A 25,653-nucleotide genomic window follows, 5' to 3' on the forward strand; every position below is an offset into this window, starting at 1 on the left:
GGGAGATTTTACTGCGTCTTATTAACGCAGTCTGCTTTCTAGGAAAACAAGAATTGACTTTTCGGGGTCATAATGAGAGTGTGGAATCAGACAATAGAAGAAATTACATTGAATATTTAAGTTCCTTAAGTGAATTTGACCATTTACTGGCCAATCATCTTGAGAGTTCAACAGTATTCCGTGGTACTTCTCCCGCAATTCAGAATGACTTAATATTTGCTATAAGTGGGGTCATGATAAAGAACATAAAATCTGAAGTAGAAGAAGCACCTTTTGTGGCCATTGTTGTTGATGAAACAAGTGACTGCTCTAATCATAGTCAATTGTCCACTGTTTTAAGATACGTCGACAGTACTGCCAATGTTCAAGAACGGTTTATAGATTCACAAATGTCAGTTCGGGCAAAACTGCTGCTGTGTTATAGCAGAATACAATGTCGGCAATAAGTTAATTGCACAGACATACGATGGTGCTTCAGTTATGGCGGGAAATATTAATGGCTTAATAACAAAAGTTCAAGAAAAGTATCCTCAATCACTATTTTTCCATTGTTACAGCCATGTTCTCAATTTAGTTTTGCAACAGACTACTTTATCCATTCCAGAATGCCGCATTTTTTTCAAAACACTGTCGGGTTTAGCTGCATTTTTCTCATCATCTCCTAAAAGATCAGAAAAACTCAAGGAATTTATGAAAAAGAAACTCCCAAAAGTAGCACCAACTAGATGGAATTTTACATCTCGGCTTGTAAATACAGTAAAGTAATACAGAGAACAACTGACAGCTTTCTTTGAAAATATTATTTGTAATGACTCTGAAGAAAACTGGGATGATGATGTAATTGTGCAGGCTCAAGGATATTTGAATTTTTTCACACAGTTTCAGAATATATTTCTTCTTGAAGTCTATGCTAGAGTGTTCGCACATACAGATGTGCTCTACAATATTCTTCAGACAAAAAGTCTAGACATAGCATACTGCTTGCAAGAGGTATCAAAGTTAAAACATACTATATCCGAGTTCAGACGTAGTGGGTTTCCGTCCATATGGAGTAATATGGAAAATGAAAATTCTTCAGACAATACAATGGAACCACCATTAAAGCGAAGAAAAGGAGATGATGAATTGAAATACAGGCAGCTGTACTACAGCATACTAGATCGTATGCACATGGAAATTACTGACAGATTTTCTGATTATGGAAAGCTTCAGTTCACATATCTTCTAGATTCTCAAAAATTTTCTGCTTATAGAGAAAACTTCCCGAATGAGGCACTAAACAAATTATATCAGTCCTATAACAGTCACTTTGATCAAGTACGTTTTAAAAATGAATTAAGTGTAATATATTCAGCAGAAGTCTTTGATTTTTCGAACAAACCTATCCATGAAATATTATCTGCCATATATGAAAACCAGCTGAACCAAGTTATTCCTGAAGTCCTTAAATTGGCAACATTAATGGTGACAATACCAGCTACGTCAGCATCGGTAGAAAGAACATTTTCTGCGTTGAAGAGAATAAACTCCTACTGTAGATCACCTCATACACAAGAACGTTTATCCGGCTTGGCACTGATGTCAATTGAAAAGTCATTTCTACAGAAACTTCGCAAGCGGCCCAACTGTAATTTCAATGACGAAGTCATCAAAGTATTTTCGTCCCAATCAAGACGTCTGGAATTCACATATAAATAGGTAAGGAATTTTATTATAGGGTTTTTAAAATATATTTTGTGTAATAATAGGGTCAGTGGTAGCCCAGACCCTTAAACCAGTATACGCCACTGCAGTATTGTACATAGTTAATTTAATTTCAGAAGATAAGCAAAGCATTTAAGATTGCACATAGGTAGTCACTTTTATTTCACAAACTAACAAATGTAGGCCGACTTGAGATTTTAACATATATTTAAAAAATGCAAAATGGACTTAAAAACTCCTCAACTTCATTGCATTTTAGCGTCCGACAGGCATATTCTCCATAGCTAAAGCTGCATCATGATGAATTGTACTGTGTTGTGCTGCACGAGCACAATCATCACCAACTTCTGAAATACAAATAATAGTTTCTGAAATAAATTCACAAATCTGAAATACAATTGATACTATCTGAAATAAAATTGATGCTATCTGAAATTGAATTGACTAATCTGAAATACAATTGATACTATCTGAAATTGAATTGACTAATCTGGAATATAATTCATACTATCTGAAATGAAATCGACAAATCTGACATACAATTGACTAATCTGAAAAACAAATGATACTATCTGAAATTAAATTGACAAATATCTGAAATACGATTGATTAATCTGAAATGCAAATGATATTATCTGAAATTAAATTGACAAATCTGAAATACAATTGACTGATTTGAAATACAAATAATACTATGGGAAATTAAATTGACAAATCTGAAATACAATTGACTAATCTGAAATACAAATGATACTATCTGAAATCAAATTAACAAATCTGGAATACAATTGACTAATCTGAAATACAAATGATACTAACTAGCCACCGGTGTGGCTCATCGGTTAAGGCGCTTGCCTACCGGTCTGAAGTTGCGTTCGGGCGCGGGTTCGATCCCCGCTTGGGCTGATTACCTGGTTGGGTTTTTTCCGAGGTTTTCCCCAACCGTAATGTGAATGCAAGGTAATCTATGGCGAATCCTCGGCCTCATATCGCCAAATATCATCTCGCTATCACCAATCTCATCGACGCTAAATAACCTAGTAGTTGATACAGCGTCGTTAAATAACCAACTAAAAAAAAAAAGATACTAACTGAAATCAAATTGACAAATCTGAAATACAAATGATACTATCTGAAATGAAATTGACAAATTGAAATACAATTAACTAATCTGAAATACAAATGATACTATCTGAATTTAAATTGACAACTCTGAAATACTATTGATAATTTCTGAAATTAAATTAATATTTTCTTAAATACAACTGGAAAAAGTGTAGAAGACTTTCGACTATATCTTTTAGTTTCATTCCATATCTTCTCGCAATTTAAAGAATATTTCCGAAAATGGGACTCCACTGTTTCCTTCCAATCTCCTTGTCATGGCCTTTTGATCTGAAAGCGGTGTAATTGTGTCAGCATTGATTAATTGGTCTACTTCATATTTCGCAGTTCGTGCTTTGTATAGAATACGCTTTTCTGTCAGTTGCTAAGCTACAAATGTTGACTTTAATGACATCTATTGGCAGAACGCGAAACTGTTAGCAGATCGCTCGAGAAACGTTTGAAGAATAATACTGGGATTAAAATAATATTTGTCTTAATAATATAGGAAGTAGTATTGCAGATGAATATTAGTGATATTCGTGTAGACATCAAGTCTAGTGTTCTTCGTGTACCTCGAGAAAAATCAATGCATAATAAATATAAAAATAGAAATACAGAAGAGTAAGTAAAAAAGAAAATACACAATATATTTGTGCTTGCTTCGTGTGTGAGAACTAATAAGTACTTTCGATTGTAAATTTGATTAGCTAAGAAGAAATTACATGCAAAGTAAACATACACGCTTTCTACATAATGTCTCTTTCTATGAAAACACACAAGGGTAGTAACTGACACGAGATTAGGTCACTGTTTTTTGGAATGTCATATTTCATTTCTTCAGGATGTGTCCATCATCTATTCAAAAATATAATGTAGTTACAGCATAACTGAAACAAAGATTAAATTATGTTCATCATAAGAAGATACAAGTGAATGACGTATGGGTAATTATGTAGGTATCAACGGCCAAGCAACAACATAAACTAACCAGAAACGTGGGAATTAGGAGGTTTCGGGATGCAACAGCTATGAGCGAATTAAGTTTTACCATGTAATATTAACATAACCCTTTTTAAGTTTAACCATGTAGTATTAACATAACCCTTTTTAAGTTTTACCATGTAATATTAACATAACCCTTTTTAAGTTTAACCATGCAATATTAACATAACCCTTTTTAAGTTTAACCATGTAGTATTAACATAACCCTTTTTAAGTTTAACCATGTAGTATTAACATAACCCTTTTTAAGTTTTACCATGTATTTATTTCAAGCGATTCTACGGTTGAGACTACGTCCTGTCTTAGATAATTTGTTATTGTAATTTAAACTAGAATTTTAACAGTCTTCACTGGGCAGGGGATTGTAGTACCATGTAGTATTAACATAACCCTTTTTAAGTTTAACCATGTAGTATTAACACAACCCTTTTTAAGTTTAACCATGTAGTATTAACATAACCCTTTTTAAGTTTAACCTTGTAGCATTAACACAACCCTTTTTAAGTTTTACCATGTAGTATTAACACAACTCTTTTTAAGTTTAACCATGTAGTATTAACACAACCCTTTTTAAGTTTAACCATGTAGTATTAACATAACCCTTTTTAAGTTTTACCATGTAGTATTAACATAACCCTTTTTAAGTTTAACTATGTAGTATTAACACAACCCTTTTTAAGTTTAACCATGTAGTATTAACATAACCCTTTTTAAGTTTAACCATGTAGTATTAACACAACCCTTTTTAAGTTTAACCATGTAGTATTAACATAACCCTTTTTAAGTTTAACCATGTAGTATTAACATAACCCTTTTTAAGTTTAACCATGTAGTATTAACACAACCCTTTTTAAGTTTAACCATGTAGTATTAACATAACCCTTTTTAAGTTTTACCATGTAGTATTAACATAACCCTTTTTAAGTTTAACCATGTAGTATTAACATAACCCTTTTTAAGTTTTACCATGTAGTATTAACATAACCCTTTTTAAGTTTAACCATGTAGTATTAACATAACCCTTTTTAAGTTTAACCATGTAGTATTAACATAACCCTTTTTAAGTTTAACCATGTAGTATTAACATAACTCTTTTTAAGTTTAACCATGTAGTATTAACATAACCCTTTTTAAGTTTAACCATGTAGTATTAACATAACCCTTTTTAAGTTTTACCATGTAGTATTAACATAACTCTTTTTAAGCTTAACCATGTAGTATTAACATAACCCTTTTTAAGTTTAACCATGTAGTATTAACATAACCCTTTTTAAGTTTTACCATGTAGTATTAACATGACTCTTTTTAAGTTTAACCATGTAGTATTAACATAACCCTTTTTAAGTTTTACCATGTAGTATTAACATAACTCTTTTTAAGTTTAACCATGTAGTATTAACATAACCCTTTTTAAGTTTAACCATGTAGTATTAACACAACCCTTTTTAAGTTTAACCATGCAGTATGAACATAGCCCTTTTTAAATTTATCATGTAGTATTAACATAACCCTTTTTAAGTTTTACCATGTAGTATTAAAATAACTCTTTTTAAGTTTAACCATGTAGTATTAACACAACCCTTTTTAAGTTTAACCATGTAGTATTAACATAACCCTTTTTAAGTTTTACCATGTATTTATTTCAAGCGATTCTACGGTTGAGACTACGTCCTGCCTTAGATAACTTGTTATTGTAATTTAAACTAGAATTTTAGCAGTCTTCACTGGGCAGGGGATTGTAGTACCATATAGTATTAACATAACCCTTTTTAAGTTTTACCATGTAGTATTAACATAACCCTTTTTAAGTTTTACCATGTTGTATTAGCATATCCCTTTTAAGTTTTACTATGTATTTATTTCCAAGTGATTCTACGGTTGGGACTACGTCCTGTCTTAGATAATTTGCTATTGTAATTTAATCTAGAATTTTAGCAGTCTTCACTGGGCAGGGGATTGTGTACTAAGTTACTTTGTGAAGAACCGCTTTGAATTAGGCTTAATTAACCTATAATAGGTTAACTTATTATGATTCGTCATTAACTGTCTAAGATGGATTGAATGATTAATCACTCACTCCCTGTAGACCTAATGGTATTTATCACATTACTCGATCGAGTACTTTCCCTATTCGGACATCATCAGGTCCCTAACTTTTTACATGACTCATATTTTATTATTACGAGTAAAGGAAGGGTCTTGATGATGCTCGAATGGGGGAAAGTACTCGTCCGATTGCTGCCATCTAGCGACAAAATTCCCATGCTTTTTCATTTTTTCTTTTTATTCTAATATTTGTGCGTGACTTGTGTTCTAATCTCACTCATAGCCCTGATCACATGTATTTCAGATTGGCCATTCCCATATTATGAAATAACAACTTATAAAAGAGAACAACATTAGGATCTCCAATGTCGAAAATGAATTTTTTGGTAACGACCGCTAGATGGAAGTACTGCTGCAAACTATTACTCCATGCAATTTATTCCATCAGGGTTATAATGTGACTTCTTTTGCAGTCGCTAGATGGCAGCACAGTGAAATGATAAAAGTAGTTGTCTTGAAAGTGCATTAGGCTGATTAATCTGTTACATGTAATCAGGGAGGGCTTCTTAGTACTATACTCAGATATTTCCCCCTCCGAAGTTGAAGACATTTTCTAACAGTTGATGCAGAATGCGTGTTCTGCCATCTAGCGACAAAATTTGAAATTTTCTAACGGATTACAAGCGAGGCTCAAGTATCTACATGAAGTTCGTTACCTCTTTGGATCCGACAGATATTCCTCACCAATTTAGCATGGAAGTTGAGCCCATATTTTTGGAATATGTATGCGTAGTAACGATATGTAACCGCATATGCACCTCATCGTCGATTAAATGTGGAGTTGGACTGTTGGACTCCTGTTAAAATGCATGATTAATTTACATTTTTTGAATCTCATGAGTTAAGTTTTTTATTCGGAAGTGAAAGTGTTAACTCTCCGAAGAACATAGATATCACTAGTGGTGTATTTCTAAACAAAAAAGTGCCCTGGCTCTGGGATTTCGGTAGTACCGGCTGCAGTTGTCTTCAACGCCGTCGTTTTCTTTCTCTTCCTCCTCCTCTTCTTCTTCTTCATCACTTTTACCACCACCACCACCACCACCACCATTTTCACAGGAATACTTGTGTGATATCAGACGAAAATACATGGGTTCGAATCTAGATAAAGATGTAATAGGCCTCACTATGAAATTGATCAACTATGAAAAAATATTACTTTTTATTTATTTATTCATTCGTTCGTTCATTCATTCAGTGTTCTGCCCAAGGGCAGGTCTTTCACTGCAAACCCAGCTTTCTCTAATCTTTTCTATTTTTTGCCTTCCTCTTTGTCTCCTCATATGATCCATATATCTTAATGTCGTCTATCATCTGATATCTTCTTCTACTCCTAACTCTTCTCCCGTTCAGCATTCCTTCCATTACATCCTACAGTACGCAATTTATTCTTAGCCAGTGACCCAACCAATTCCTTTCTCTCTTTCTAATCAGTTTCAGCATCATTCTTTCTTCACCCACTCTTTTCAACACAGCTTCATTTCTTATTCTGTCTGTTCACTTCACACACTCCATTCTTCTCCATATCCACATTTCAAATACTTCTATTCGCTTCTCTGCACTTCGTCGTAATGTCCATGTTCCTGCTCCATACAATGCTACACTCTATACAGAGCCCTTCACTAGACTCTTTCTTAGTTCTTTTTTCAAGAGGTCCGCAGAAGATGCTCCTTTTTCTATTAAAAGCTTCCTTTGTCATTGCTATCCCCCTTTTGACTTCTTGACAGCAGCTGATGTTACTGCATACAGTAGGCCTATACTCCAAGTATTTGAAGTTGTTCACTTGCTCTACCGCCTATAATTGCAAAATTTGACAATAATATGAAAATTAGAAAAGTACCCTGGCGCCGCTCGATCCGAAAAGTAGTACTTTGTCGCCGCCAGGGTCCGCCAGGCCTCAAATACACCCCCTACATACTATAACACCGTCTTCTAGTTTGCCAAAGATTATGAGTGACATTAAAACGTGGTGTTTTATGTCTTTTTCTAGACGAATCCACGCTTTGCCAGAAAACTCAACGAGATTGGGTCAGTGTTTGAGTTGGCATCCCTGCTGGCTTCCAGAGATCGACGCTTTTGTACCAACAAAACAATAACTAACCTGCAGGAAGTAATCGAAAGAAACAATTATACTACAATACAGAAAGAGGTAACTAGCCTGTTTTAAAGAATACAAGAGTTTAACGGGAATTAGTTAGAATGAAGGGAGATCCTTGCATTCAGAATGTTTTCGGCATTGCAACTACCAAAGTTTCACATTGAATGAATGAATGAATGAACGAACGAACGAACGAACGCATGAACGAACGAACGAAAGAACGAAAAAACGAACGAAAGAACGAACGAGCGAACGAACGAACGAATGAATGAGCTAATAAGAGCTAATAAGATAACTGATATCGTGTCTTCCAATCACGTACATACATGTCCCTTTAAAATTAATTTTTTACCACAAAGTGACAATTTTCACACCTGTAAAACAGTTTACAATTTCGAATAATTGTTTTGAAGAAACTTAAATAAAACTTTATTTATTTTTTGTGTTGACAGGAGTTTCTAATAAATCTGAACAAACAGTGCACTGAAAACATGGATACAAGAAGAAGATATAAAATAGGTAAAAGCAATCTACATTCTAAACATTTTTACTAAGTATAGATGACATCACTTTCTGTTAAGAATTCTGGCACATGAACACTTAAATAATTAAAATGTTATTATGAGGCCTATATTTAAAAAAAATTAAGGTTTTCTTCTTCCTTTCATGGGATTAGGCCATTCGGCCTGTTCCGGCCTGAATTCCATTCTTGTCTAGGTCATCCATGGTCTCTTCATCCTATAGGTCTATAAGGAAACTTAAGTTTTGGCATTCTGTATTCTCCCATTCTTTCAAGATGGTCCTTTCAGTTATTTCAGTACTGTCCAATTTTGTCATTTATTACAAAAATGTTTAATTGGTTTTTTACGTCTACAATTTGGATCTTATCTAATCTTGGATATCTTAATAATGACCTAAGAAATTTCATTTCTGTTGCTTGAATATGTCTATGGTCTTTTTGTTTCATAGTCCAACTTTCAAAACTGGGACGACCATCATCTTATAATAAGCTTATTTAAGGTGGTGCAGTAAATTAGCCTAGATTTATAATTGATGGTTTTTTTAAAAGAAGAACCATAATCCAAAAAATGCAAATTTGAGATATTAAGCTTGTGGTAAGCGTATTGTAGCGGCCATCTACTGAATTAGTTGTTAGGGAAAAAACACCATAGTCCTATGTTATAGGAGTGGAAATGTTCAGTGGTTTTCATAAAACAACAATAGTCAAGAGACTCTTTTTGTGAAAACAGCCATTGCCAGGACGATGGTAACATTTATAAATATCTCATTCATATAATCTTGAAACATATATCCATATAATTTTAACTGGCAGTACTGTTTCTTATGTACGCGGCAAAAGCTACCTCAGAGAAAAATACTTTAAGCCAATTTTTTCTTAAAAAAAAACATTGTCCACAGTTACCTGCATTTACACATCTATTTCTATGAGACAGTTTAAGTTATGAAATACTTCAGATTTCCCAAGTTTCTACACCACCTTTAGAAACGGCACGGTGGATTTCATACTTGAACAGCACCCATGCCAGATAGTTGCTTTTTTCCTGAAAATCAATGTTTTTGGACTATGGTTGTTTTTCCAAAAAAAAAAAAAAAAAACAAAGGAGCTTCAATTATAATATACCAGCACAGTCTAGTATATACAGTCACGAAGCTCAATAGGTAGTAAATATGCAAACATTAGATAGTTGCTCACCACTAGGATCGCTAATATCGGCTCATTACAGGCAATGCAAAATAGTACCGGCACAGTCTATTGTTTCTAGCACCCTCAAAACTCAAGCTTCGTGACTGTATATAGTAGACTGTGATACTAGGGCTGTTTGATAAGTCTGGTACATTTTGATGAAAGGATGGTAATTTTTTGTTGCGGCTTCATGGTTGGTAAGCTTGATTATTCGGAAGATTGTTGTATACGTTAGGTTTACGATTATAATTGCATAGTGGATGAGAGCTTATAGTCACATAATTTGAATCCGTACTAAAACTGAACCGAATCTACAAAATTTAATTAAACATTCTGTCCACCAGTAACGCATTATTGCTCGACGGCGGAATTTGGCAGCAGGAAGTACCAGGGGAAGAATTACTTCGCAATTGTAATTATAATTGTAGATTCTGTAACATATTTTGTCAACTTCTTTCTAAATACAATCTATTCGACAACTCAGTGCAGCATAATTATCATTATAGAATAGAATAGAATGTTTTATTTTCGCTGGCAGAGTTAAGGTCATAAGGCCTTCTCTTCCACTCAACCATCCTTAATCAATGCAATAGTTACATACATATTTAAATTATGAATATTTACAATACACTTAAACGATTTTCCAGTAATATTCTTCAGTTAATTTTAACGACTAGTACATTGAGATAAACCTATAAGAAAAGTAGTAACTTAATTTATGAGTTAATGTAATTAAATTCAGTCTATATGCAATATGTAAAGAATTATAATCAAGTTGAGATAACTAGTTGGTTAAAATGATGAGAATTAATTTAATATAAGTTTACTAGAACTAGGTTATAGGGAACAAAATATAAATCTAAAATATATTGATATAATGAGAATATTAATGTAATGAAATTTTGCCATTAGAGCTTTTGTATTCTATTTAGAGAAATTAATGGTGATAATAAGAATGGACAGATGTTAGTTTCATTATAAGTAACAAATATTAATCAGTAATTAATTTGTTAAATAGGAATTTATGTAATTTTGACCTAAATGGAGTTATAGTCCAACAACCCTTTCATCACTCGGAAGCTAGTTCCAATTTGAGCAAATGAAACTATATAGGATGATGAATATAAAGATGTATTGTGGCCATCATATATACCCAGATTCCTCTGCGTTATAGGCTTTGACGGTAACAACTTTTGTCAGGTTTACTATCCTGCCATCTAGTTGTTACATAAGGAGTCACGTCATAACTCCCATTTGAATTGCATTAGCGACTGTACTGCTATCTCGTGTTCGTTTACGGCGGACGGGTGGCGATCGTGGCGGTTGTTCTCTTCAAAATGCAACCGATTTTAACAAAGGAATGAGCAATCTATATATGTAATCTGGGGTTATATAAAGGTGTAAAGAGTAAATTGTTATGATGAGACCTGGTACTTAACTGATGATATTGGGATACATTTTGAAAATGAGAAGCCAAATAGATTGGGGTCGTCGATAGCTTAGTCTTAACCAAGACAGATTTTGGAAAGACGGGGAAACATGATCATACTTACGAATATTGCAAATATAACGGACGCACGCATTATGCACACGTTGTAGCCTGCTGCTCAAATTTGCATTTAGGTTACTTAATACAGGGACATCATTTTATTTTTACTTCAATTTTTATTGTACCTGAGTTTTTTAATGTACTTCACTCCCACCCCTTCTACTAATGAAATTCAACCGTCCTCCACACAGATCCAAGACCGCATATACAGTCATAGTAGCCTTACGGTCATAGTAAACAGTACGTTCCAAAAATATGTTCGCGTTTCCAGTGACGAAAGAGCTTTCAATATTGCATCATTTTCGCACAAGTAATGTCGTCCATTTGTCTACGTCGCATTCAGGTTTCCCCCACCTGCTTCTATTCGCCTCTCTGTAAAGGCTAGTGGCTGGGCTGTCTTAGCTCTTTTCTGAGAACATTAATTTCTGTTAGGAATTGGACGTCTACGTAATATTATACCCATACAACTGTTTAAAATAACATAAAAAAGGGCCTCATTAAGTAATTAAAGCGACCGGCGTGGCTCAGTCGGTTAAGGTGCTTGCCTGCCGGTCTGAAGTTGCGTTCGGGCGCGGGTTCGATCCCCGCTTGGGCTGATTACCTGGTTGGATTTTTTCCGAGGTTTTCTCCAACTGTAATGTGAATGCAAGGTAATCTATGGCTAATCCTCGGCCTCATCTCGCCAAATATCATCTCGCTATCACCAATCTCATCGACGCTAAATAACCTAGTAGTTGATACAGCGTCGTTAAATAACCCACTAAAAATAAAATTAAGTAATTAACTGTCACGTGATTTTTCCACTTTCTACGATCTTGCGACATAACCACTTGGACGGACAATAGATAGCATGTATGAGTAATTTTATCTTTTCGGATCGAGCAGAAGTGAAGATTGAAGTTACACTACAGTACGTAAGATACTCTTTTACAGAGTAGGTACAGAATTATTTCAACATGAGTTACTAGTACGAAGGACGAAACTGGTAATTGGAATTACACACATTAGAACTGAAGCCCGTATCGTAATGAACGGGCACCATTTTGAAAAATGTGTTTAAATATCCATATTATGATTATTTTTCAATTTAACTTCATTCTATATATTGTACGCTAATGTGCTGTAGACAGTATAATATACAATGCATAATGAATACGTTCGCATGGATAATTCAGTTCGTGAGTAAAAACATTAATTGTTAATACTGTACTGTATTTTGATTAAACAAAAACCTAATGAAAATTATCATACTCAAAAGCGTGATATTTCCTTGTTTACGTAAATGAATGAACTACTTTTCTTCCCTCCTATACCTAGTAAAGCGATTTGTTTGTATATTACGCCAGTATCATCGAACTCCAGTCGTGGAAGAGGGTAGCAAACGTTGTTTCCGGTTCTCAACCGTTGATCCAAAGGTATAGCCAGGTTAATATAAGAAATGTTAATAAAAATAAAGTGATGTCCCTGTATAATATTGCAGTCGTCGAATGTGGCATTATGTTCTATTTATTTTTCAATTTAATACCAGAAAGAATTATCACCCAGCACGACCTAACTAAGATGGGAATAGTGAGTTTAGAGGCCAAAAAGATGAAGTGCAAGCCCAAGAAGACTGCAGTAGAGCTACCAGAGGCTCGTTACGGGTACACTTACTACCCTCAATGCGTGTCGCTGCAGAGGTGTAGCGGCTGCTGCAACAGTGACCTTCTCGAGTGCAAACCTACCAAAGTTACTACAGTAAAAAAATGGGTGAGTACTGCAAGCGGTTCACTTTATTTAACGTCCATAGTTTCTCTCAGCGTTTTCCAATCTTTCATATTTTCCATCTTCTCTTAGTCTCCGTAAACCTGTGATGTCAAAGAGAGCGCAAGCGTGCATCATGGCCCGTGTGCGCTGCTCGGAGCACGTACGGCACGCAGGTACAAGTCACTGGTGAACTCAAGGGTTGTACATTACACATTGAGGAAGCAGTCGATCAGTAAGTTTTAGGCTGACTGGACTCCTGACTTTTTATGAGTGAAAGAGGCGAAAATGTTCTTTGTCTGATATATGGAAAGCATTTAGTTACGAAGAGGAGCAATGTGAAACGCCTGAAATTATTAATTGATGTACATAATGATGTATTGAAATTTTGTTGTTTTATTGACATTAAAAAGTAATACATATATGTTTAGATGTACTGTAGAGATTCTTCCTCGCTGCATTGCATTTAAGTTTACAGAATAAAGTACAGAACGTATGGAGCTAATAGCGTAAACTCGTTATGAATTCTGTCTAAAAAAATTGTGAAGATATTATGTCATCCATAGATTTTCAGTTTGACAATGTTCCTTACCATTGTGATGTCCTTTGGTTAAGCCGAAGAAAAGTTCTCTCCATGTTCTTTGAATTGCGTAAACAGAGTCAAGTTGGAAGTTCGCTTTGCCTGGTAATATATTCAGGTACGAATATTTTCGGCGCAAATTATTTCTATATTTGGCAGTAAGCACGTATGTGAGCAATTTTTCTCACTTATGAGCCTCATAAAATTAATACTAATACCAAAATGATCAGAAGATAATAAGCGTGCTACGTCATGTTGCAGGAAAAATAATTTCGCCGGACATTAAGAACGTTGGTGTCGCCAAAAATAAGAAAAAAACACAATTCTGTATTAGATGAGAAGTCAGGAATTTAAATTTGTTTCTAGAAATATACTGTTCATATAATAAGTACATTATTAAGTATGTAACAGTTACATTACAATTAATTAGGTAGGCCCCGTTTTCTAAAACCGCTAAGATAAAGAAAATATAGGCCTACTATGTTTATTATTTCTTGCAAGCCTATTAGGCCTATTCATTTTTCCATATGCACGATGTCCTGTAATTTCTTTCACTTCTGTATTGGTAATTAAAACAGGAAAACAGTGTTTTTATGCTTGTTGGATTATTAGATAATTATATAAAAATTAATTATAATTTAGCTATTATCTGAAACTAAGTTATATAAGTTAAGGAGAAGCTATGTTTATTATTTATTGTAGCCTACTATTTTATAATTCATTGCATTTATTAGAGAGGTACACTCTACAAATCATGGTCTGATTTCTTGTTGTCTTGTATGAATGTAACACGTTATCTATTATTTAAAAACAGTTTAATTCACCTTGCAGTGACAGGCCAATAGAGTTCACTTTGCTCACCCCTTCTTATTCTTTGCTGCTGCCTGCAGAATAGCTTCATTGCAACCAGTGAGCGCTTGATCGCACTTAGAACCGTCTACGTGCTCTTGACCTTGACATCGCTACCGTAAACGATCACTATATATATATATATATATATATATATATATATATATATATATGAATGTTGTCTATCATCTGCAATCTTCTTCTGCCCCGAACTTTTGTCCCGTTCACCATTCCTTCCAGTGCATCCTTCAGAAGAAAGTTCCTTTTCAGCCTTGACTCAGCCATTTTTTTTTTTATTTTCCTGATCAGTTTCAGCATTATTCCTTCTTCACCCACTCTTTCTACCACAGCTTCATTTCTTACTTTGTCTTATGTCCCTCTCTCCTTTTTTCAACCACAAAGGGTGCATACAATATCTTATCTGTTTTTTAATATTAGCGAGTTGTACGAGAGCCAGGGCATCCTCATAGTCTGAAGAAGACATTTTGAAAGCTGTGCGACGTGGAAGTTCACAAGGATTTTTGACTCTTCAGTATACTTTGCTCACGTCATGTCTTCACCCGACGTCCGAGTCACGTTCTGTCTATAATCCGGGTCAGCTTACTTCACACCCCAAGGGTGAAACCTAACCATTTTCCCCCCATTACTACATATGCTAGTTGATTGTGGTGATTTTCTAGTTTGCAGGTTAAATTTTCTTTTGCCAACTTCGTTTCGAATTTTGATACTGACAAATACTACAAATTGTAGTGATTTTGTAACTGGTATGTTGAAGCTGAGGCAAATATCGACAATATTTGTCTGTACTGGAGTTCCATGAAATTGAAATTGTACTAGATTATCTGAGCCGGTTACTGGAAGCTAATGAAATTTGAACATATTAATAATTAATTAATATCAGTATTAATACATAATAGTTATTTTATATGTTGCGTTGTGGTTATAATTCAAGACTATAGTCAGGTAAGTTTTCGGAGTTAGTACTAATAATTTCATGTTGACAAATAAAATACAATTTTAGGTTAGGTCTCGTCAGTCAGTTGTTTAGTCAAACCAATGAATTTCGTATTGCCAGACAAAATACTTGACATATTGATCCCTTTCTCGTATAGTTTGCCTATGAAAATGTGTTACAAATTATTGAATTACTTAGAGTAGGCTAACCTTCCAACATAAAGTACGGTAAGTAAATGATTAGTAGTAAAGTAAAGTAAATTAGTATGTAGGAGCGTGTGATATCTGGTAACAGTTGGCAACACTGATAAGACGGCAATATTTACTGTTTAGCAACTGTTCTTATGTGACCCTCACTATACGTCATCTCTGTGTAAATTGCGCCTTAAGTACATAGATTCGTCCCGGATCGGAAATGGAAAATCCAAACTAAAAGTTCAGAGTTCAAATAGTTCAGGCATAGATGTAGGTATGTACGTCAATTAAGAGCATTATTATTATTATTATTATTATTATTATTATTATTATTATTATTATTATTGAAATGACGCAGTGTTGTTCAGTTTCAACCGCATTCTGAATTAATATTTTACAGCGACAACTACAGTGTTTTAAATCTGTATAATGATGTCACTGATGATGTCAAAGGCTGTGATGACGATGGCCCAGCCGTAGTTCAGTTAGCTGACTATTTCTTAAATTAAGTCTAAAAGCTTGATCTCATTTTCATTCTGTGACATTTATAATTCAAGTAGGGTATAGGTCAGAGGCGTTCAAAAGTGAAGTTTTAACTCCAATCCCGGGAAAGAACAAAAAGCTGTATACTACGTAATAGTGACGTAGTACGTACCTCATTCCACTCCCTCCGGGTAGCGGAAGGTGAGTAGGACTGGAGTAGGACTGCAGTAGCCTACAGAAAAAGGAAACTTATTTCTGAGTTGAAAGAAACGTTCTTTTGTCGCAAGCATGAGGACAACATCCGATGCCTTATTTGTTCTAAAATTATACGTGGAATATATAGAACTAATATAAGGCGACATTACACGGTCGGCCATTCTATATGTTCACAATTAGAAGGTCAGCTCCAAATTATTTCTTGCACAACTGCGTATTGCTGTAACCGACACAACACCTGATTTTGAATCCATAATTTCTAGTCACTGAAGCTGCGCGAAAGAATGTGAAGAAGAAAACATGACAATGAAAAAGAAACAAAAGAATAAAGTGAAAATGAAAATGACACTTTAAGGCCATTAAACATTTTCATTTTCAGAAATTATTTTATGTTAGGCTAATTACCACATGGCTATAATTATTAATTACGTTAATGAATTTACAAGTTAGTGAACCGTTCATAAACATAATTAATTTGTTTATTTTGTTTTGTTTAGGTTAAAAATTTAGGGGTTTATATCGAAGAATAAAGTTTTGCTGTATTATTTTCATGCAGGCATTTAAAATGTTAGAATGTAAAAATGAATGTTTTTTGTTTTTGTAAATACAGAGTCCGCAAAAATATTTATACACTCTTTAAGGAACGAAAACTATTTATTATGTGTTTGTTTTACACTTAAATACCGATCACACATGTAGTACTGTCTTCAGTTAAGTACATGGTTATTTCAGATGTTCAAAATTTTCGCCGTTGGCGGCCACACACACCTTGCAGATTGGTCGCCTTATCCACAAGAACATACGGATTTTCCGGCGTCCAGTAGACGAAGTTCTGCCGAGTCACTGTTCCATTATGGTTAAACTGGGCCTCATCAGACCACACTACCTTCGTTACAAATTGTCCCTTTTCAGTTACCATTCGCTGATACAATTCGCAAAATTGCATTCCACGATCAGGATCGTCATCATTAATCGAGTGCAGTAATCGTGGGATGTAAACTTCCTACTTAGCAGCTTTCAGAATTCGTCGTACACTAGTACTGCTAATCCTCACTTCACGTGCACATTGCGTAGCAGACTTCTGTGGAGAAGTAACAAACCTTTCCAAAACGAGAGCCGACTAAGCAGGGCTTGTAGCTGAACACGGTCTTCCCGATCTTCCTTTGTGAATATAATAAATCATTCCATGCGCCTCAAACTTGTCAATAATGCGTTTAATTGTTAGGCGGGTTGGGGGTTCTGTTTTGTACTACCGTCTTCACTGACGCTGTACTTCAACGGCATTATCAAACCACATAAACCACTTCAGAATACATTTTCGCTGCTCGAACGTCAAGCGTGCTCCAGTCATTTTATTTTCTCACTATCGTGATGAAAGTACCGACATCTGTTGAGCGAAAGACCATACTACAACATACTCGTAATTCAAATCAATTGACAATATCAATATCCCGATGCAGTCTGACAAAGAGTGTATACATTTTTTTTGGCGGACTCTGTAGTACTTTATAATTATCTATGCCATGTGAGTTCATAAAGGTTTGTCACTTATAGTCGCGACGTTGTTATTTCCGGCGTGACTCCTCTTTGCTTACGTCTTAGGAAGTGAAGGCTCTATAAATTCTAGGTAGGTAGTATCGTTCGCCATTTTTGTTCCTTCGTTGCCGAGCTACTTGACGAGGAATCTATTTGCCACACCGTTAAACATTATCATGTCGTAGCTCCTATGATAATAAATCAAACGCAGTGTAATTGAGCAAATAATTGAGCGGCAAATAACGTCCTCGTGTGCTTTCTGCGAACACCAAAGAACGAGCCAAAATGGCGGGCGATTATATTAAGTATTTATCGAGCCTTAGAAAATGCATCAGCGAATCACAAGACGCACGCGTTTAAATGTAGCCGACCTTCAACGTGATTGGCAGCCGGAAATAAGAGAGACGGGACTATAGTTCACGACACTAAATACGTTTTATTTTCAAACAGCATTGGCTTTTTTAATACATCTTAACACTAATGCAATGAAATGTTTCATACTATAACTTTATTCTATTTATGGTAATCTTATTAACTAGACACATAAGCACTACAATCCGCCGCTGCTTCAGTTCTTTCTTGAACTCGCCTTCTACACCCACGCACGCTACTTGTGTGGTGCGAGATGCATTTCTTTGAATCTCCCCTGCTTATCGTTTTGAGCACGTCTAGTATAGGGCATTCGTTATCTCGTGAAACCAAATGCATTAGAGCGTCGTAGCTTACAATAAGAACTTTATGGTGGGCGTTAGTGAGCTAGCTATAAGTGCAAGTCGAAGCATAGCGAGGGAGGGAAGCTTCTCAGTCCACCTTCTTCTTCCCCTTATGCGCAGGTTGGTTTCACGAGATACCGAATGGCCTATGTCTGTGATGTCTGTTTTATCTAAAGCTCTTAGTGCACCATTTCTCTACTGTTGCTACTGTATTTTATAATATCATTTCTAAGCATTTTTCGTAGTTGAGGAGTGATATATAAAATCGTAATAATAATAATAATAATAATAATAATAATAATAATAACAATAATAATAATAATAATAATAATAATAACAACAATAATAACAATAATAATGTAAGATTTTAATTTACTTCGTTGTTTAATTTGAGTTCATGTTACTGCAATTCCAAAAATACTTTTGTTTGCAAATTATTTATTTATGAACACATACTGTGATTGTTATAAACAAAGCAAATGACATGTGAATGGGCATTTGAGAGTTTGTTTATATAAAAAGAATCGTTCCTCTTTGGTTATAGGTTCTGGAAATGAATTCACTACTCGACTACTCCAAACCCGTTGTGCTGTCACTGAAACAACACAAGAAATGTGTGTGTGGATGCAAGGTAAGGCTAGGATTCTTTTCTACATTACTTTCAATTACGTTTGTACACTAGAGTGGAGTGAATTTATACATGAAATTGTTTTTTGTCTGTTTTCTAAATGTAATAGTTGCAGAAATCTGTCTTTTCACTTAACTTAGGAATGTGAAAAATATGGAGTTCTTATATTTAATTTTTGAAGTTTCTTAAAATTATAATTTTTTTTTGCCTTTTTGTATATTTGTTCTATTATTTTGTTTTTCATTATACAGCTAATGAATTGCTTTAAAATCATATATTTAAACTTTATTTGGACGACTCTAAATTGGGGTTGCAGTATACAGTATTTTTCTGCATTCATCATGGTAAGCACGAACCAGTTGTACTATTGTTGTATGACTGATTGTCGGAATAGATGCCTTTACCCAGATTTCCTAGTTTTGATAGCAACTCTCTCTGAAATCTCTCTTTTGATTCTTTTGATTTAAAATCAGATTTTAATTCATTTTTGACCCATAGATAATATTTCATTACATGACAGGTAGGTAATTGTGATGGGTTCAGCCCCTCGTCATTCGAATACAGGGTAGAAGGAAATATTTCTTGTCTTAATTAGAGTCATTGTTCTGATGTAAATACCTCACAACATAAGAAGAATAAATTTCCATTAATTATACCATACCTAAGAATTTTGTGATTATGCCCAATTTTCTTATAAATTGAGGTTTCTGTGACACTTCAAGATGAAATAAAATATGCAGTGTCTTTTAACATGTGTTCTTTTAATATTATCCTGGTATCTTGTTCAGATTAAACCACTGGAGAATGTTTTCTCGCTAAAACATCTGAACCTCAAAATTTTGTGAAAATTTGAAAATATGGCGCTCTTGGGGCATCTCTAAATATTAAGGTAGAAGGAAAATATTTTGCATTGTTCTTTATGATATCATCCAACAACTTTTCCCTGGTATTACATTTTGATTCCATAAACTTCATATTTTCACTCCACCCTACTGTACACTTGCATTGTACATAATAGTTGAGGCCCTGAGATCAAAAATAGAACTGGACATATAGAGATCATTTAGAGGTAAACACAAAATACTTCAGAAACTGCACTGTACTTACTTTATTTTACCTTGTATGTAGCCATAGCTACATGTCTTATGACGGAAAACGGAACATATGGAAAATAGGTTTGAAAACAGTTGACATGTCCCTTTTTTTATCTAGGAAACAGTCTCTCATAAAAACACTAAACACATATGGAAAACTCCTTTCTCCCTTCATTACATGATCTTAGTTCAAAATAAGAAGCAGAATGTATTACAATTTGTATAACTGTTACAGATATTGGCTAGTCACTGCAATAAGGCCCAGATATACGACGAAGACTCCTGCCAGTGCAGATGTCGACTCGACTCGGAAGAAGACTGCGGGGACGAGAAGCTGTGGGACCCCACGCTGTGCAAATGCGTGTGCAAGCGCTCGTCGTCCTGCTCCACAGGTGCCGATTTTGATTACACTTCTTGCAGGTAATTCACACTCGTTTTCCAGCTCCAAGCGATTATGTACGTACGAGTGTGCTCACTTGGTGCGAGAGACTTGTGACGGTTCAAATATACGAAGAGGTTTCATCCCTACCCGCGGGGAATTCACTCTCCCGTCTGTCGGGCGAGAACGCTGCGATTCCTGCCACACGGAAGCAGTAGGCGGGCGAACACAGCACGTGTTATTCATAGACTAATTCTCACCTCATGGAAAGAATATGAGGCACTCTGGTGAGCAAGCAGCTATTTGAGTGAACTTCCAGTGGATAAGGAAAGACTTTCATGCAAACTTGGATTTAATATTCCAAATTTTTCTATCGTAATTCCGTCCATTTCATCGCATATCTCATACAGAGCTTCTGATTTTCGAATCACATTTTTAACATCGTTGAATTTTCATATAATCGAATCGGATATTATGTAGGTAACTTACTGTAAGTAAAAATTTTGTGCGTTTTAGAAATCAGTCAAATTATGTCAGTATAGGATAGAGAATTAGATTTAGATTTAAATAGGTTTTGAGCGATAAATAGCATCGGACAGTAAAGTATGAAATAGACGAAGTGATAAGAGAAACGAAAGGACATAGAAGACACAGTGTAGAACAATGGGAGATAAGTGAATGAGTCGTTTAAATTATGTAAAGCAGCGGTGACCAAAACTCGAACGGCAGCGATTACACGCGAGAGATAGTCTAAGAAGTAAGGAGACGGGGGAGAGGTACATGGCATGAAAACTACAACCAGTGGTTGTTCGTGCACTAACATAGAGTTCTTCATCAACCCGCTAATAAAAATCGCAAGCTTTGCTGTATCAGTAATGCCATTACTGTCATCAAGAACCAATTAAAAATATATACAAATTTTCTTGCTTTTTAAAAATATTCCTCATAAACACAATCAGAAATTTCCTGAATTCTCTTCTGGATATTTAGTCGAGAAATGCGCAGTTTTTCAAAATTAATTAACAACTTTCATTGGACAAATTATTTCATTCACCTTGATCATTACGCTTTTATAAAACTCTCCTTCGTTGGAAGGCTTAAGAGAACGAGCTATTTCGTTCGCCACTAGATAGCTGGCTTCCTTATATTTATTTATGTAATCTTTCTCTTCATGACGATGTTTTAAGGCTGATTTCAGTTCTTGGAGTTTAATAGCTCACGTCATTACTACACTAGCACGTAATATTCAATCAGTATCTCTATATTATTATTATTATTATTATTATTATTATTATTATTATTATTATTATTATTATTATTACTACTACTACTACTACTACTACTACTACTACTACTACTACTACTACTACTACTACTACTACTACTACTACTGATATAGCTATCAGTATATCAGTATCATGACTATTAAATCAATAACTAGTAAATAACTGATAATAGTATCAAAAGACTAAAAAGAGAAATTAAAATGGAAATATGGCGTAGTAATTATTTGTCATTTAAGGGAAGATGTAGGCCTATATATTGATACAAGTGTATAAGGATTATGTTAACACTTGCTGATAAATAATAATAATAATAATAATAATAATAATAATAATAATACTATACCTGTTATGCCTGTGTATTCAGCGTAATGCTCTGTAATGTCGCTTCTATATACTACTACTAATTGAACCGTTGAGCATAGCAATATATTACATTTTCTCCGAGAGAACAGAGAATAAATTCCTCTTCCCATTCTGTACGAAATCCTCTGTTCTTGCTCGTGGAGACAGAGGGTTTGTAGAGCGACATGGTACCGACACTACTTACCATCAGTACGTGAGCGAGACAGAGAGCAATGTACAGGAAACTTCCCTTACTAATATGAATGTCTTTGATTACACGATGTAATCACGATATCCAGTTTGGTCACCGCTGATGTAAAGTGTAAGAAGATTGTGTAAAAGTAGTAAATTAATTAGTGAAGTGATGTAAATAGCAAAGTGAGCGAGGATTCTGAGTAACCATGTTACATTTCAGTAAGGACTAAGAATTAAGGAAGTAATTAGGGAAGTAAGGAATGTATCAAGTGGAATAGAGAATACGAAAAAAGATTTTCTATGTCATATCAGTATAACAAGTAAGAGATGGAAAATGTAATGAAAGGAATGAATAGTGAAAATAGAGTCTGAAATAAGTAATAAACTTAATGGTAGGGATGGGGAAATTAGTTTTAGAACGATATACAGGGTAATTCACGAGGATTTACCGTCCCTTACGGAGCTTATTTCCGAAGACATTCTCAACAACAAATGTTATATAAACATTTGTCCTAATCTCAATATTTTCAGAATTACATTAATTTGAAGTTGTTTGTAAATTACCATTATTTTTTAGTTTTAAGGGTAAAATAATATTACAGATAAAGAATAAACTATTCAGGAATATCATTTTTTTAATTAGCTAATATTCTGAAGCTAGAAATGTGTTGTGAATTCCATAGTTGCTTCGTACAGAATTTTTTTTTTTCGATTTTTAACTACAAAATTACATTTTCTTACGCATTTACGACAAAAATTGTTACAAATCACACCACTCTTGTAAATTCTTTAATACTGTACATTAGGATGCATAATTAAACTGTAAAGAATCAAGTTCCTAAAGTCGTATGATTTGTAACAATTTTTGTGATAAGTGCGTAAGAATGATGTAAATTTTAGTTGAAAATTGAAAAACAAAATCTGTAGAAAGCAATTAACAAAACAATTTTCACTTCAAAACACTAGCCAATTAAACAAATGACACTTTTGAACAGTATATTCTCAATTTGTAATGTTCTTTTACTCTTAAAACTAAAGAAAAGAGGTATTTTACGAACAACTTCAAATTAGTGTAACTGAAAATACTGAGATTAGGACACATGTTTATATGTCATTTGTTGCTCAGAAAGTCTTCGGAAATAAGCTCCGTAAGGGACGGTATATCCTCGTGAATCACCCTGTATAGTATCAGATGAATAACGTGCGAAATGGATGAAGTGATTAGTAAAAGAATGGACATGGAAGAACACAGCATTGAATAAAGAAAGATAAGAGCAAGAGTCGTCCACTAAGTTTAAAATTGATGTGAGTATTATAAGAATGGGAATGCTTGCCCGAATACAGGAATGTAAAGGGTCAGCAGAGCCAAACGTTTGAGTGACAATAAGTTATATCATATCATAATCATGATCAAAATCATCTATTTAACGGCGCTATATCAACTATTAGTTTATTAGTGCCGATGAAACTGATGATACGAAATGGCATTTGCAGAGATGAATCAGGGTATTCTTCATGAGATTATCTGACATTTACCTTACAATTGGGGACAAGCTCGGAAAAGAACTAAAACAGCTAATCAATCCAAGCGTGAATCGAACCCACGCCTAAGCGCAACTCTGGATCGGGGGCAAAAGTGCTCTTGCCCGATCTCTGCCGATAACCAACAGAACTTATTAAAAGCAAATGGAATCTACGTCTGTTCATGAAATCATGGTTACTTCCCAGCTTGTAAAACAATTGATGCTGCGATCTAACCTAATATAGTGTTTGTTTCTTTACAGGTGCAAACTAAAAAATAACGGATAAAGAAGATAGTACTTCATAATTTGACGAAAATAAAGTGACCTCAGTGTTATCATTTCCGTGCGACAATTATCACCACCATGACCACACGATATTCTTGAATGTAGTGTGTGTGCATGGTACAATGAAGGACAACAAATGATAGTATGGAAAATTTGCACTTTATCTCCACGGACCTCAAGGTGACATAACCAAGAAAAATGACACACAGTGGCCTTGAAGCATGTGGCAACAAGCCTTAAATCATTAGAAACCACCAGGAAAATGGCATAATGGTTATATTTCTGAAGGAACAACAGGTTGTACATATCTTCGTTATCGTGATAATGCAGTCTTCTGGTTTTATTCAATTTGCAATCTTAACACAAATAATAATTTATTATTAACATTAGTAACAGCATAGTAGAAATGTTAACACATTATTACTTTAATAGCAGTAATTGTAATAAAAAATGTTGTAAACATATTTTTGCTATAAAGTACATTAAATTATGTTATAGATTGATGATGATTATGATCATGAGAGTATAATAATAATAATAATAATAATAATAATAATAATAATAATAATAATAATAATAATAATAGCCGAGTACAGTGGAGTATTTAAAAAAATATATATAATTCCTACTTTTGTAATTGGAATACACAGGGTTCGATCTGGAGGCCGATTACCCAGAAATGGGTTCTTCGTGGCTTCCCAATAACCCCCATACAAATGCTGGAATGATACAATTTAAAGGACCACGACCCGACTAATTTTCAATTAGAATTAATCCTTCACAATCAATTCTCATCTATCATCTGCTGCTATAGACCTGCCACCTATCCGTCGAAGTAACGCATTCGGCAAAACGTGCCCTCTGTCGATATGATGGCGAACCACAACAACATGGAGAAAGCTAGGAACAGCAATAATAATAATAATAATAATAATAATAATAATAATAATAATAATAATAATATTAATAATAATAATATTATTATTATATAATTATAATTATAATTATATTATATATTATTATTATTATTATTATTATTATTATTACTATTACTAATATAACCATGACAAAGGAACTATATTGATAAGTAAAATTAATATTAATGGTTATGATAGGAATAGTATTAATTCATAATATTATATTAAGTAATAATTTGAAAAATGAAGAATTAATGAATTAATTATTAATGATATAAATTATTAAATAATAATAATAATATACATTAAAGGTGATATGTTTCAGTTGTATGAACACTATATATATATATATATATATATATATATATATATATATATATATATATACATACATATATATTTAAAGAAAATAATCTGCCCTCAATAAGGATGACCATAAAGGTCCAGAATAAAAGCATTACGGAATA

At 34.1% G+C, this 25,653-nt stretch overlaps 1 protein-coding gene across 2 annotated transcripts in view; it reads left to right on the forward strand.

Moving 5' to 3' along the window:
• Window positions 1–25,236, forward strand: part of LOC138696549 (vascular endothelial growth factor C-like) — a 37,110-nt gene extending 11,874 nt beyond the window's left edge. The window contains exons 2-7 of one of the 2 annotated variants that reach the window (XM_069821648.1): window positions 7,907–8,065; window positions 8,467–8,533; window positions 12,797–13,017; window positions 19,082–19,168; window positions 20,495–20,651; window positions 24,246–25,236. In XM_069821648.1, the coding sequence (XP_069677749.1) occupies window positions 7,907–8,065; window positions 8,467–8,533; window positions 12,797–13,017; window positions 19,082–19,168; window positions 20,495–20,651; window positions 24,246–24,256 (702 nt within the window). In that variant the 3' untranslated portion in view covers window positions 24,257–25,236. Of the gene's footprint in view, window positions 1–7,906; window positions 8,066–8,466; window positions 8,534–12,796; window positions 13,018–19,081; window positions 19,169–20,494; window positions 20,680–24,245 lie in introns of both variants that reach the window. The other variant, XM_069821647.1, reaches the window with a different exon arrangement.
• The last annotated feature ends 417 nt before the right edge of the window (window positions 25,237–25,653 follow it).

This window comes from Periplaneta americana, chromosome 3 (assembly GCF_040183065.1).
Source record: "Periplaneta americana isolate PAMFEO1 chromosome 3, P.americana_PAMFEO1_priV1, whole genome shotgun sequence".
Classification (NCBI taxonomy): domain Eukaryota; kingdom Metazoa; phylum Arthropoda; class Insecta; order Blattodea; family Blattidae; genus Periplaneta; species Periplaneta americana.